Source organism: Electrophorus electricus, chromosome 13 (genome assembly GCF_013358815.1).
Source record: "Electrophorus electricus isolate fEleEle1 chromosome 13, fEleEle1.pri, whole genome shotgun sequence".
Lineage (NCBI taxonomy): Eukaryota > Metazoa > Chordata > Actinopteri > Gymnotiformes > Gymnotidae > Electrophorus > Electrophorus electricus.
The window spans coordinates 20,351,647-20,365,549 of record NC_049547.1 but is presented as its reverse complement, the minus strand read 5'-3'; the positions used below and the strand labels follow the sequence as shown (position 1 = coordinate 20,365,549).

Sequence of the window (13,903 nt, the reverse complement as noted above, 5' to 3'; positions counted from 1 at the left end):
AAGGTTGTCCAGGCAAAGCCGAATCGTTTCACATCTAGTATGCAAAACTATAATTCTGCAGATGACAGCAGAGTGGAGAAATAATTTGAGGTGCATTTAAGCAGGTATTTTCTTTAGCCATAACCGTGCATACCAGTTGCGAGTTTCGGTGAGCGTGCCTTTGGCGTCGGCGTTTGGTGCTGCTGATGTTTCTCCAATCGCGTGAGAGATCTTTACCACGTGGCAAAAACCCACATCCGCAGCTACGTTTTTATCTGACCAGAAAAGAAGGAAGAGACCTGATTGAGCAGACTTCATTTAGTAAACCTATGTGAGATGTTAAGATCTGGGATTACTTATCTGGACAATGGATTTGGAAGAGGCTTTTCAAGTGGTCGGAGAGTTCGGCCGACACCAGAAAGTGATGGTGACCGTTTTGACACTGCTCCAGGTAATGTTAGCTAGCTAGTAGCTTAACGTAGTGCAGCACGCTAATGCTAACCCAGAGAGCTAAGCTACCTGAGGTAACGAGCTGTGTGGCGTCCGGTCCTTTATTTGTGTCTAACCTAACTAGGTTAGGCTACCTGAGGTAACGAGCTGTGTGGGGTCAAGTCCTTTATTTGTGTCTAACCTAACTAGGTTGAGATATCTGAGGTAACGAGCTGTGTGGCGTCAGGTCCTTTATTTGTGTCTAACCTAACTAGGTTAGGCTACCTGAGGTAACGAGCTGTGTGGGGTCAAGTCCTTTATTTGTGTCTAACCTAACTAGGTTAAGCTATCTGAGGTAACGAGCTGTGTGGGGTCAGGTCCTTTATTTGTGTTTCGCTGGTGATTTATTGTCGTTAGGTAGATGTTGGTAATAAAGGTGTCCTCTAACCTAACTACATGACACTCAGGTTCAGGTAAATGCAGCCATTACGCGTAGGACTGCAGAGTTCATTTAAATCGCTGTTGACATTTGAAAAGCTGCTTTGTAACAACATCTGTTGTAAAATGAGTTAGATTTGATTTGATATTCAGGGTTATTCAAGCTTCAGAATTCTGTATACTATTAGGCAGCTTAACTAACCTCACTCTCTGTTCATTTGTTCTTTTAACTAGTTAGGTTAGCTAGGATATCGCAAACATTACTCCTGTGCTGTTGAATAGCGCAGACTCTAAAGTGTGTGGATTTTCTGTGGTAATCCTACACCTGCCTTTACCTACACAACGTCATTTTGTCACCAAGGCTGGTTTAGACCTCCGACTGTTCAAGTTTATTCACGCGTGCAGGCGGCCGTCCTCCCGCGCGAGCTCAAAATAAGGGTCGCGTGACTTTCAGACGAGCATGTTTGAGGCCTAAATAATGGTCAAGTGCGTGCGTTATGATGCTTCATTGAAGTGTAATACGCGCTGAGCTACGAAATTAAAGTATTTATATACGTTATGTCGGGTAAGGGAAAAGGGGGGGGGGGGGAATGTTCTAAATAAAGTGTTGCGTTGTAAATACTGAGTTTGGCTCATGTGTGTCTTATCTGTTGTGTTAGATCTACATGGCTTGCCAGTCCATGCTAATTGTGCTGGTGGGCGCCGTTCCAGAGTACCACACAGAGCCCGTCACGGACAGCAGCGGAGGTGATGTAACGCAGTCCGTCACTTTTACGGATGACGTGAGCTCCATCGTGACGGAGGTGAGCGCGAGTCCCTAATCGCTGTGGGGCACTACACGGTAGGATGGTGCTGTAGAAGCCCATGCCCGCATTTGAGCAATACCAGTGGAACCTCAAGACGGCAAATGCTGACAAGTCTTTGTTAGGAAGCCCAGAGTTAGTTGAGGGACTTTTGTTTTTTTTTCATGTCAGGCTGCAGTATTTCTAAGCCAGACCCCGGTGCTCATGATCTGCATTTGTCTATAATTCCAGCTCTTAACGCACCTAAGACAGGCCATGTAGTACATCAACTAGCTAGTATGGATTTGTTGGGAGCTGGGCTAGGGCTAAAACATAATGGGTAATGCATAATGCATAGTTAAACCCATTGGAGTGTTTGTGTCTGATGGTGTGTCCTGCACTGTCCCACAGTGGTATCTGGTGAACCAGCAGGCCTACAAAGTTAGTCTGGCGGGATCTCTGTTCTTCACCGGTGTGCTCGTCGGGAACGTGCTCTTTGGGCCGCTCTCCGACAGGATCGGGAGAAAACCCGTGTTCCTCACAGGTACTTAGGCCTGGAAACCCGTGTTCCTTACTCGTATGGCTGCTTCTCATATCGACTGGAAGAGTCTTCTAGGGACGTGGGCCATGTGATGATGTTTTGAGCCATGTGATGTTTGTGTAGGTTTGTTGACACGGCTCATAGGTCAGCAGTTCTTTTATATCACTGCATAATGTTGACCACATTTTCACAAATCCATGAAAATGTATTTTCATTCCATGCTATGACATTTGTAAGTAAGAAGATTTTATTGGAAGCTTCACTGTTAATATTTAATTCTCTGTTTGTCTCCCTCCATGGCACTCTCAACACTTCCTATTTCCCTTCTGTCTCTCCTCTGTTTCTGTCTTATTCTTTTACATATTCTCTCTCTCTCTCTCTCTCTCTGTCTCTCTCTCAGGCATGTTTTTCGAGCTCCTCTTTGCCTACAGCAGCGCCCTGGCGCCCAGCTACGAGCTCTTTGCCCTGTCCCGCTTGTTGATGGGCATGATGAATGGGGGCATGGCTCTGGTCTGCTTCATCCTCTCTCAGGAGTATGTGGGGAAGTCCTACTGGGCCCTGACAGGTAGTGCCACCTGTAGGCTAACCAGGCTCACACAGGTAGTGCAGCGCGAGCCCACGCACTGTGACGCGCTCCAACATACAAGCCATGTAAACAAGTTTAATGAAGCCAGCAGCTTCTGAATGTCTTCTAAGCCTTGTTTGATGAGGCCTGTCCTATTTGTCCCCTCTTGAATTTTTAGTAATGTTTTTGTTGACTTACATTTTATGTGTGTGTGTGTTTGTGTGTACGTACGTGCACGTGCGGATGGGTGTGTGTTTTTGTGTGTGTATCAGGAACGCTGACTAACATGACATTTGCCGTGGGCATTGCGTTGTTCGCTCTGCTTGGTTACATTAGGCAGTGGCGTAACCTAGCAACGGCAGTCAACTGTCCCGGCGTGCTGCTCTTCCTGTTCTGCATGTAGGTGTGCAGTCGGAGGCCTGAGTGATGGCGCCTCCGTCAGGACCTTCTGAACACTCAGCTGACATGTCTGCTCTGCCTCTTTGATCATTCTAACCTTCCTTCATTTTTATACATCTTCTTAACTATTACTGGAAATTTGGAATCTCTGTGATTCCTTACTCTTGCCTTACTCTTTGATATTGTATGTGTCTGCCTGAATGTGTGTGTTTGTGTGCACGTGGGGGTGGGGGGGGTGGCTCCAGCGTCCTGCCCGAGTCGCCACGCTGGCTATACTCCAGGGGGCGCTCTTCGCAGGCCGAGCGTGTGCTGCAGGCTTTCGCGGTGCGGAATGTCAAGGGCCGGGTCAAGCTGAAGTTGCGTCGCGTGCTCAGCCTGGCTGGCCCTGACGCGTCCGGCCCGGGGCTCTTCCGGCTGGCCACTCACCCTGTGCTCCGCTGCAGGACTCTGGTCCTCATGTTCGTCTGGTGAGTATGCACAGCGGGGTTTCCCACTCTCCACGGCAGGGGATGCTAGGATTGGGTGTTGTGCACCCCACTGCCTCAATGGGAGTGTGTAACTACAATTTAAAGACTGAAGGTGCCTGATGTAACATGAATCCTGGAGGGGCTGAGGGCAGGGTTGTCTGAAGTTCTCTGTAAGGTGTATAGCACAGACCAGGAGCACAGACCTTCTGAGTTACCCATCAACTAAAATAATGTGCCTACTTAACCCAGGTTGCCTTAATTGACTTTATACTCCTCTTGAACTTTTAAAAAGTACTGAACTGTCACTCCTGAGTTCTGTGTGTGTGTGTGTGTGTGTGTGTGTGTGTGTGTGTGTGTGTGTGTGTGTGTGTGTGTGTGTGTGTTGCGGGTATGCCTGCACTCTCGTGTACTATGGCCTGACGATGAATGCGAGTGCGGAAAGGGGAAGTCGCTATCTTAGTGTAGCCATGTACGGTCTGGTGGAGCTGCCTGCCTACCCACTATGCATTTATGTCATCAACAAACCCTGGTGCATGTACATCCGCACATGCGCACACGCACACACACGCACACACACACATACACACACACACATACAGGGACTCGCACTAATGCACTTTCTGCAGCTGATTTGTCAACAAGTTCTGGTATTCACAACCCCTCACACTCTTGATGAACCCTTCTGTGGGTAAGGTCATTGAGCATAGAACACAGGTGTTGAAATCACTGTGGTGCAGGTACTAAAGGTCTTCTTCAGCTTTACAGGTGACAAGTGTGATGTTATAATAACTGTCCAGTTAATGGGACCTCTGCTGTAGACCCCTTATTAAAATGAAATGTGAGTGCCCCCCCCCCCCCTTTCTCAGGTGCGGGAGACGGAGATCTTTGTCTGCGTTTCTCATCCTCGCAGGTCTCTTCTGTCTCTTCTCCATGGCTGTTCCTGTTCACTCTGGTAAGAGGATTTACTGTTTGCACTTCATCTGACACTTTAAATGCAGCAGCAAACAATCAGCTTTGTTTTTATGTGCTTGGTGAAATGCATGTGACTTGCTGACCAACTCTGGCCAACTCTGGCCTCCTATTGACTGAGAAGCACTCCCAGGAACAGCTTGACCTCTTCAGGGAGATCAAAGCTACTCAGCAAGCCTTGCTGGAGGTAATGTACAAGGCAGCATGGTTTAGGTTCTGGTCCTTTTGGAGTTCTTCACAAAAACAAACAAACAAACAAAAAGGGCAGTGGTTAAGCTCAGTGGTTAAGCTCAGTGGTTAAGGTACCTGACTTGTAATTGGAAGATTGCTGGTTCAAACCCTACCTGAACTAAACTACGCAAGTGTTGCACCTGATTTTTATTTTATTTTTTTTTTAATTAAATAAAATTCCCTACTCGCCCTCCAGGTGGTGGTGTTTCCCTACAAGCTCAGGTCTTCTACCAGAGGCCTGGGAGCTTGAGAGTCCTGCGTAGTATCTTAGCTGTTCCCAGGACTGCACTCTTCTGGACAGACATCTAGGATGTTGTTCCTGGCATTTGCTGGAGCCATTGGGGGTCATTTGGGATGAAACCCTCCGTACATTGTGAGACATTTCCTTGTTTTGATGTCAATGGCTTCTATCTCCTCCTTTGGCCGCCTTTTTATTCCAACGGGGTATCTGATAAATGGCAGAGCCTAGGTGTTGATAGCCTGGATCTTGGTTCTCCCATTCAGCTGACTTCTTGGGACTTGCCTAACTCTTTGTAGGTCCCCCAACATCTGACACAGAACTTGCTGACCCAGACAACATCCAAGCCGCTGTGAATCTCTTGATTAGGCACAACAACATGCAACTAGAAGGCTTAGAACTACACACAGTGAGACTGCATAATATGCAGACAGAAAAGCGGATCTTAAATACACAAGGAGGGGTCAGTAGACTGAGAATAGGCACAATCAATAAGCAGGGTAGTTATATCTAGTTGGCAGAGGTTGGCTGGAGGATCATAGGAGTTGGAGTCCATGACAGAAGCATTACGGGAAATGGAAGAATCAGGTGAGACATATTTTATTATAGTTTGCTGCACAGGCACGTGCAATCAGCAGAGGAAAAATGTCAAAATACAGTGGCAGAGAGCCATCAAGCAAGGGAAAAAGGAACTGCATGCACCTGATCACATAACCATTGGGGTTACTATCTGGTTCTTCAGTGCATGACAGTTTATTCTCGAGAGGAATGTCAACTGTAGGTATGGTATTATCTATGACATTGTTACTATCTTATTGTAGTCATACGCAGTGAGAACTGATCTGTCTTGGTTTAATGGACATTTATATACACTTATATTGTGATCTTTGTAATACTCAAGGACGCTTCACAATCAACACCATACAATCCTTTTACATCTAGACAGCACATAATGGTCGTTTTACTCTCACAGCGTACATAACACAGGAAACCTCTTTACCCCGGTACGGTGCGCACACGCCCACGCACACACACACACACACACACACACACACGAATCATCACTACAGCCAGTACAATGGAAAGGTGGGAATGTGTACTGAATGTGTACTGACGTTATAAGTGAAAGGTGGAGGTACTGGTGGATGTGTACTGACACTATAAGGGATCTCTACCTGCAGTGACAGTCTGAGCTTCTCAAGTTCTTCCTCCAGAGATTTCTTCTCCTGTTCACAGGCCATTTTCATATCTGCCAGAGCAAGTATCATTACTGCTGGATATAACACAGATTGTATATACAACATAATTACTACTGAATATATAAAATATAATATATATAGTACTATACATATATTAGTATCACTTTTATTGGAGCCTAAAGGCTAACATTCATTATTAGTTATGTTAGTATTATTGCATTTCCATAGTACTTACTCTTGATGGACCTGTTATGCTCCTCCTCCTCCTGCTGTTTCTGCAGGAGCTCTGTCTCCTCCTGCTGCTTGTGTTTCAGCATCTCCTGAAGAACCTGCAGCTCCTTCTGCTTCTGCAACCTCAACTCCTTCAGCTGCTCCAACAAACTGTTCTCCAACTCCTCCTTCTCACACTGCAAACACTCCAATCGGGCCACAGGCCCCACTACTGACACAGAACCACACACACACACACACAGAGACAAACAGAAAGACAGAGAGACATATGAAATTAGAAAGCCATATAGTGTAGAAATAGATTGATGTTATTCAGGGACCTCATTTATAAAACTTTGTGGATTCCAAAGTGAAAGTGTTTGTATTCTGCACAAATAACAGGAAATGGCATATACCCCCCCAAAAATTAGATTTCTAAAGCCTCGACTATGAATTATTGGGAGATAGAGGTGACAATGCAGCGCTAAAGACAAAAAAGGAATTTTAACCACAGGTATGAGTGGCAGCACCAGCAACCGCAGGTGTGAGTGGCATTATATTTACATTTACCCTCCACATCCTTTGTGTCTGTGTATTCGTCCTCGATGCGTCCAGCACACCATCTCCAGAAACGCCTCATTTTTCCTCTGTCCTCTTCAGTGTCTTTCCACAGACTGATCTGTAAAGGTGTTCATGGGATTCCCCTCACGTGTGACATCGGGCCACAGGACATATGGGGTTCTAAAGTTCCAAGAGCGTAGGAGTTGTTTTTCTTTGAATTTCCTAATTTCATTGCTGCCATAGCAACAACTGGCAATGCAAACAGACGTGTCATTAATGCAGTGACTCTACCTCAACCTGGATTGATCAACCATGTACGGTTCACTGGAGACTGTGATACGTATAACATCCCAAAGTGTACTTAATTCTGAGCAAAATCTAACTAGCCTCATTACTGCTGAACTATGAGGGGCCATTTAGGGAGAAATCAGGGAAACACTACTTGTACATACATATGAAACATTTTCACATAAATAGCCTACTACTTACATTTGTGTATAATAATTTAAACTTGCATATATATGCACTTGCCCACTCAATCTCTGGTGCGTAAACAAAGAGTTGCACTATGCTTATGTTGGTATGGGGGTGTCTGTGTGTATATAACAATTTTCAGTGCGCCCGGAAGTCATTTCATTGTAATTTCAAGGGAGATATTTCACATGTGTACAGTGCGTATAATAGACAGAGGAAAATTGTTGAACTATTAATATTATGACAGTTATTGACATTTGTGTAATAAGTAGTGCTTCTCTTAATGACAAATGTAACTGTTTTCCCATATAGAATTGTGTGCTTTATATTGTTTGGAAGAACTTTTGCTTCTCATTTAGAAATATGTGGACTAAGTGCTCAGATTGTCTTATTATTTATTATGTTCAGTCTCACCATTTTTGGCAGATTTCACCACGTTATTACGAACGTGGATACGTTATCTTATAATTATAAGCAGTGTGAGCTGTGAAGCTAAGCGAAGCACATGTGCAGAATTTCTAACAATAGCCTGTTTTGTATAGCCTGGCTAACTGACCAATCAGTTAAATTAAATGTGGTTGCTGAGCTTGTTGCAGCTGGGTCAATTTAATTTGATTTCATTGTGTTTCATTTTAAACTCAGCTGCGTGCCATGAGACACAAGTTAATCTGAGCATTTTTTGTTTTAACGCCGACTTAACCTAGCCATGTTTTAAAGTTATCTTGAAATAATTGAGGTTCATCGCTAGAGGGTGCTGTTCATCTTTTTTTCTTTTCTTTTTTTTGTATTATTGATCAGGAAAAAACTAAAATAGATGAGGTGGACGTTTTCTATGTATCATATGGAATTTGAGTATATGAGTGAATGTTACTATGTAAATGTAAAAGAATTTGTGGATAAGATTATTATGAGATTATTTATAATCAAACGACTACACTATACAACCACATCTTCCTTTTATTTACATATTATACAGATATTTACAGATATTTATATTTTACTTACAGAGCAGCTCCTCATTGGTTCGGCTCAGAAGCTTCTTTTCGATGTCCTCTTTCTCCAGGTACTCCTGCAGTTTAGGCATCTCCTCCGCCAACCGCCTGAGGGCAGAAGAGACGTGGTGTGACGCGTAGCCTGCTGTTAAAGGCTACAGATATAGTACATCTGTGAGGCTAACAGCGCTTATTATATGAAGCCTTATAGAGGTCATATAGAATGATCTCATTCGATCAACCCTAATGTAACCCTTACAAACTTTCATGAATTCATTTGAATAACACTACCATAGCCCTTAAGAACTTTCCTAAAATGTTTTAGCATGTTCTGAACAGATTATCTCTTAAAGGTTAAATCCCTTGCAGGTCTTAGTCCTGCTCATCCCACATGCTGATGTGTGAGTGAAACAGTGCATAGGTGTAGAGACCTGGACTTGGCGAGATGCAGGCCTATCCTCGCATTCTGGTGCTATTCTGTTACTAGAGGACCTGAACACGCTTATCCAACAGCACGTTCTTCTGGGCCTGATGACAACGCACACACACATGCACACGCACACACACGGGCACACATACAGACATACAGATACTGTTTAATTTCTTCACATCTGTAGATACACTAGCATAAGTTGATATATATGTTTATGAGTTTGATTGTCAGCTGATTTCAACTTGACAGGTACAGAGTATATAGTATACATAGAGAGCGCATAGTTTTACCAGGTTGAGTGCTACAGATTCTTGTGATGAAAGGTGACAAACCCAGCGATATGAAGAAAACAAGTACTGGGTTAGTCCCTTAAAGGTTTAAAGGAGTCTCCCTTAAAGGTCTTAGTCCTACTAATACCACATGCTGATGTGTGAGTGAAACAGTGCAGAGGTGTAGAGACCTGGACTTGGCGACATGCAGGTCTTTCCTGGCAATTAGTGCTGCATTCTGCTGCAGGAGAACCAGAACATGCTTCTCCACACACACACACACAGGGGCACACATACAGGTGCGCACATATACACAGATACACATTCTGTTTAATTTCTTCACATCTGCAGACTAGAGTAAGCTGAGGATATAGTGTTAAATCAGGTACTACATAAACAGTATATAGTATATATACAGAGGATATAGTGTTAAACCAGGTACTACATACAGAGTATATAGTATATAAACAGAGTATAAAGTTTTACCAGATGATCGTGCTGATCTTTGATCTCCTGGTTCTTCATCTCCAGCGCCACTTTCAGACTCATAATGTCCTCCTCTATGGGCTGGTATAACACACACACGAATCATCACTACAGCCAGTACAATGGAAAGGTGGGAATGTGTACTGAATGTGTACTGACGTTATAAGTGAAAGGTGGAGGTACTGGTGGATGTGTACTGACACTATAAGGGATCTCTACCTGCAGTGACAGTCTGAGCTTCTCAAGTTCTTCCTCCAGAGATTTCTTCTCCTGTTCACAGGCCATTTTCATATCTGCCAGAGCAAGTATCATTACTGCTGGATATAACACAGATTGTATATACTACATAATTACTACTGAATATATAAAATATAATATATATAGTACTATACATATATTAGTATCACTTTTATTGGAGCCTAAAGGCTAACATTCATTATTAGTTATGTTAGTATTATTGCATTTCCACAGTACTTACTCCTGATGGACCTGTTATGCTCCTCCTCCTCCTGTTGTTTCTGCAGGAGCTCTGTCTCCTCCTGCTGCTTGTGTTTCAGCATCTCCTAGAAGCGGAGTGAACCTAACTATGATGCATCTCCACCAACGTCTGCTGCAGTCAGTTCTGGATCTGCAGTTGAAGGGTCTTTAACATCATAAGCAATACAGGAAAAATGATTGAAAAAGTTAACATAAGTAGACCAGCAGGAAAAATATTCAGAAAGAAAAAAAATGAAAACATGCAAAGGCTTTTATTATGAAACAATGTAATGTGCAATGACATCTCAGCGGCGTCAGTTCGGTCAAGACCTATCATTGTACAAGCACCTGGGCGTGTACCTACGTGTATGTGTGAGCGAGTGTGAGTGTGTGTGTGTATGCATGAGAGGTGAGCTGCAGGTGATCTGTGCCTCTGATTCGGTAAAAATGTCACAATTTCATCTGAAGCTGAAATCTCAGTGAAAGACACACACATGCACAGACACACATGCACAGACCAACATACGCGCACAAGCAGATACACATGTGCACACCCACATACGCACACATTCACGCACAGACATATGCATGCACATATCCATAGACACACTGCCACACCCAAGCACTTACAAAATTCCTAATCATTGCCCCCCAAACTCCAAACGCAGTCACCCAGTTCTCCACTGGTTCCCAATCCCTCCGTAAATCTCCATGTCATCTCCATCACACGAAGAACATTCCAGCCAGCGCCTTGTCAGTGTGCTGTGGGTTTTGTAGTTTAATCAGCTAACTCTGTAATGGATGTGTTCAGAACAGAGCCAGGCAGCTCAACACAAACAACTCAAAACAGCCGGCTCGCCACAGTCAGCTCACCACAGACAGCTCAACACAGTCAGCTCGCCACAGTCAGCTCACCACAGTCAGCTCACCACAGACAGCTCAACACAGTCAGCTCGCCACAGTCAGCTCAACACAGTAAATCTAAAACAGTCAGTTCAATACAGTTAGATGAAAACAGTCAGCTAATCATAGACAGCTCAACACAGTTTGCCTAACACAGTCAGCTCAATATGGTCTACCTACACCAACCAGTTCAACACAGTCAACCTATCACAGTCAGTCCAACGCAGTGTGTCTATAAACCATGAATCCGGGTGCCGTGGTCAGAAGTTAGTGAGCTAGTGCCACCTGCTCACCTTCTACTGTGTTGTACTCTAGGTCCACATACTGAAATAATCTTGGCTGTATCACCCCCCAAAGCAACAGACTGATTAAGACGCTGCACCAGTATATACCACAGACTGGTTTAGAGGGTTCTCCCAGATAAAGTGGATATATCAGGATGTTTCATATTATACTATACTATACCATACTCTAGCCTTAGTTTGATAGAGGATGTCTAATATGGATGAAGAGCATGACATGTGTGCATGGATGTGCATCTTGCTATTTGTGTGTGTGTGTGCACGTGCGTGTGTGCATGTGTGTGTGTGAAGGCATGTGTGCATGCATTGGTCAATGATAAGGGTTTTGGGATTTAGCGGCAAAAGGGAAAATCCAATCTATGAAAACTCGCTGTGTGTGTCTGCGTGTGTTGGTGTGTGAGACAGAGAGATATAAGATATAGATTTTCTTCCCATGATATTACGTTGTCCTTCTACAGTCCACTACGCTACACTAAACATTCCCTCACTGGTCATACGGTTCAGCTACACTTCTGAATATTCCTGTTTATTAAGATCAATTTATTTTCCCACATTTGTAGTGCCACTACAGTCAAAGTGAGGTTCTCTGCATCGCTGGAGGATTGGACAGGAGATAAACAATATCTCCATACGTCCTTAAAGCCATATCTGGGATGGCTGCCGCTGCTCAGACTTGCTACTGCAAGGTTTTATGAGGACGCGGATAAAATGGCAGAGAATCAAGGCAATGACGCAAACACAAGATCAGCAGATGTGTTCGGTGGAGGAGGAAACGCTTGCTTGTTTCTGCATAATAAATGCATTCAGAGGTACTGCTGCTGTGATGGAAGATTTAATAGTTTTTTCGTGTGTGTGTGTGATTTTGGAGATTACCCTTCAGCTTTGTCTCTGATAAGAAAAACATGCAAACTCAAAATCTGCATCTTGGATTCTGAATGATTTATGATGGCGAGATGTTTGGGCTGCGTGAGAATTCATCTGAGTAGAGGAACAAGGCCTTTGGGTTGAGACAATGCTGAAGGGACTACAAGAACAAACCTTTCATCCCTACACCAAAGTAACCACACACACACACACACACACACACACACACACACACTGACACACATACACACACACATACACACACATACACACACACACACTCACACACACACATACACACACACAGACACACACACACACACACTCACACATACACACACACATAGACACACACACACACATACACACACATACACACACACTCACACACACACACACACACACACACGAGTTTTCGCATGAAACTGTCTTGCTAACACATTCCCTGTTCGCCCATTTGGTTTGAATGGTGCTCATAAATGACCAGTTTTGCATTTCTACACACTGACATCGTAAACACACGGCTGGCCATTCACCCTGTGCTCCGCTGCAGGACTCATGTTCGTCTGGTGAGTATGCAGAGCGGGGTTTCCCACTCTCCACGGCAGGGGATGCTAGGGTTGGGTGTTGTGCACCCCACTGCCTCAATGGGAGTGTGTAACTACAATTTAAAGACTGAAGGTGCCTGATGTAACATGAATCCTGGAGGGGCTGAGGGCAGGGTTGTCTGAAGTTCTCTGTAAGGGGTATAGCACAGACCAGGAGCACAGACCTTCTGAGTTACCCATCAACTAAAATAATGTGCCTACTTAACCCAGGTTGCCTTAATTGACTTTATACTCCTCTTGAACTTTTAAAAAGTACTGAACTGTCACTCCTGAGTTCTGTGTGTGTGTGTGTGTGTGTGTGTGTGTGTGTGTGTGTGTGTGTGTGTGTGTGTGTGTGTGTGTGTGTGTGTGTGTGTGTTGCGGGTATGCCTGCACTCTCGTGTACTATGGCCTGACGATGAATGCGAGTGCGGAAAGGGGAAGTCGCTATCTTAGTGTAGCCATGTACGGTCTGGTGGAGCTGCCTGCCTACCCACTATGCATTTATGTCATCAACAAACCCTGGTGCGTGTACATGCGCGCACACACATACACATACAAGGACTCGCACTAATGCACTTTCTGCAGCTGATTTGTCAACAAGTTCTGGTATTCACAACCCCTCACACTCTTTATGAACCCTTCTGTGGGTAAGGTCATTGAGCATAGAACACAGGTGTTGAAATCACTGTGGTGCAGGTACTAAAGGTCTTCTTCACCTTTACAGGTGACAAGTGTGATGTTATAATAACTGTCCAGTTAATGGGACCTCTGCTGTAGACCCCTTATTAAAATGAAATGTGAGTGCCCCCCCCCCCCTTTCCCAGGTGCGGGAGACGGAGATCTTTGTCTGCGTTTCTCATCCTCGCAGGTCTCTTCTGTCTCTTCTCCATGGCTGTTCCTGTTCACTCTGGTGAGAGGATTTACTGTTTACACTTCATCTGACACTTTAAATGCAGCAGCAAACAATCAGCTTTGTTTTTATGTGCTTGGTGAAATGCATGTGACTTGCTGGCCAACTCTGGCCTCCTCTGGCCTCCTGTTGACTGAGAAGCACTCCCAGGAACAGCTTGACCTCGTCAGGGAGATCAAGGCTACTCAGCAAGCC

General features: G+C 44.4%; 1 protein-coding gene across 7 annotated transcripts; it reads left to right on the top strand.

The window, feature by feature from the left end:
- Positions 1 to 229: 229 nt before the first annotated feature.
- LOC118242332 (solute carrier family 22 member 15-like) lies at positions 230 to 13,884 on the top strand. 7 transcript variants are annotated; one of them, XM_035532635.1, is made up of 9 exons: positions 230 to 430; positions 1,506 to 1,649; positions 2,040 to 2,172; positions 2,570 to 2,734; positions 3,007 to 3,133; positions 3,379 to 3,600; positions 4,511 to 4,552; positions 4,694 to 4,756; positions 4,997 to 6,109. In XM_035532635.1, exons 1-9 carry the CDS (start codon positions 347 to 349, stop codon positions 5,061 to 5,063), a joined length of 1,047 nt encoding a protein of 348 aa, XP_035388528.1. In that variant the 5' UTR covers positions 230 to 346; the 3' UTR covers positions 5,064 to 6,109. The 7 variants fall into 7 exon arrangements, 6 of the variants coding, with proteins under 6 accessions (XP_035388528.1, XP_035388531.1, XP_035388532.1 ...); XM_035532638.1 differs by having other exon boundaries at positions 4,467 to 4,552; positions 4,997 to 5,089; XR_004776772.1 differs by having other exon boundaries at positions 4,467 to 4,756; positions 4,997 to 5,032.
- The last annotated feature ends 19 nt before the right edge of the window (positions 13,885 to 13,903 follow it).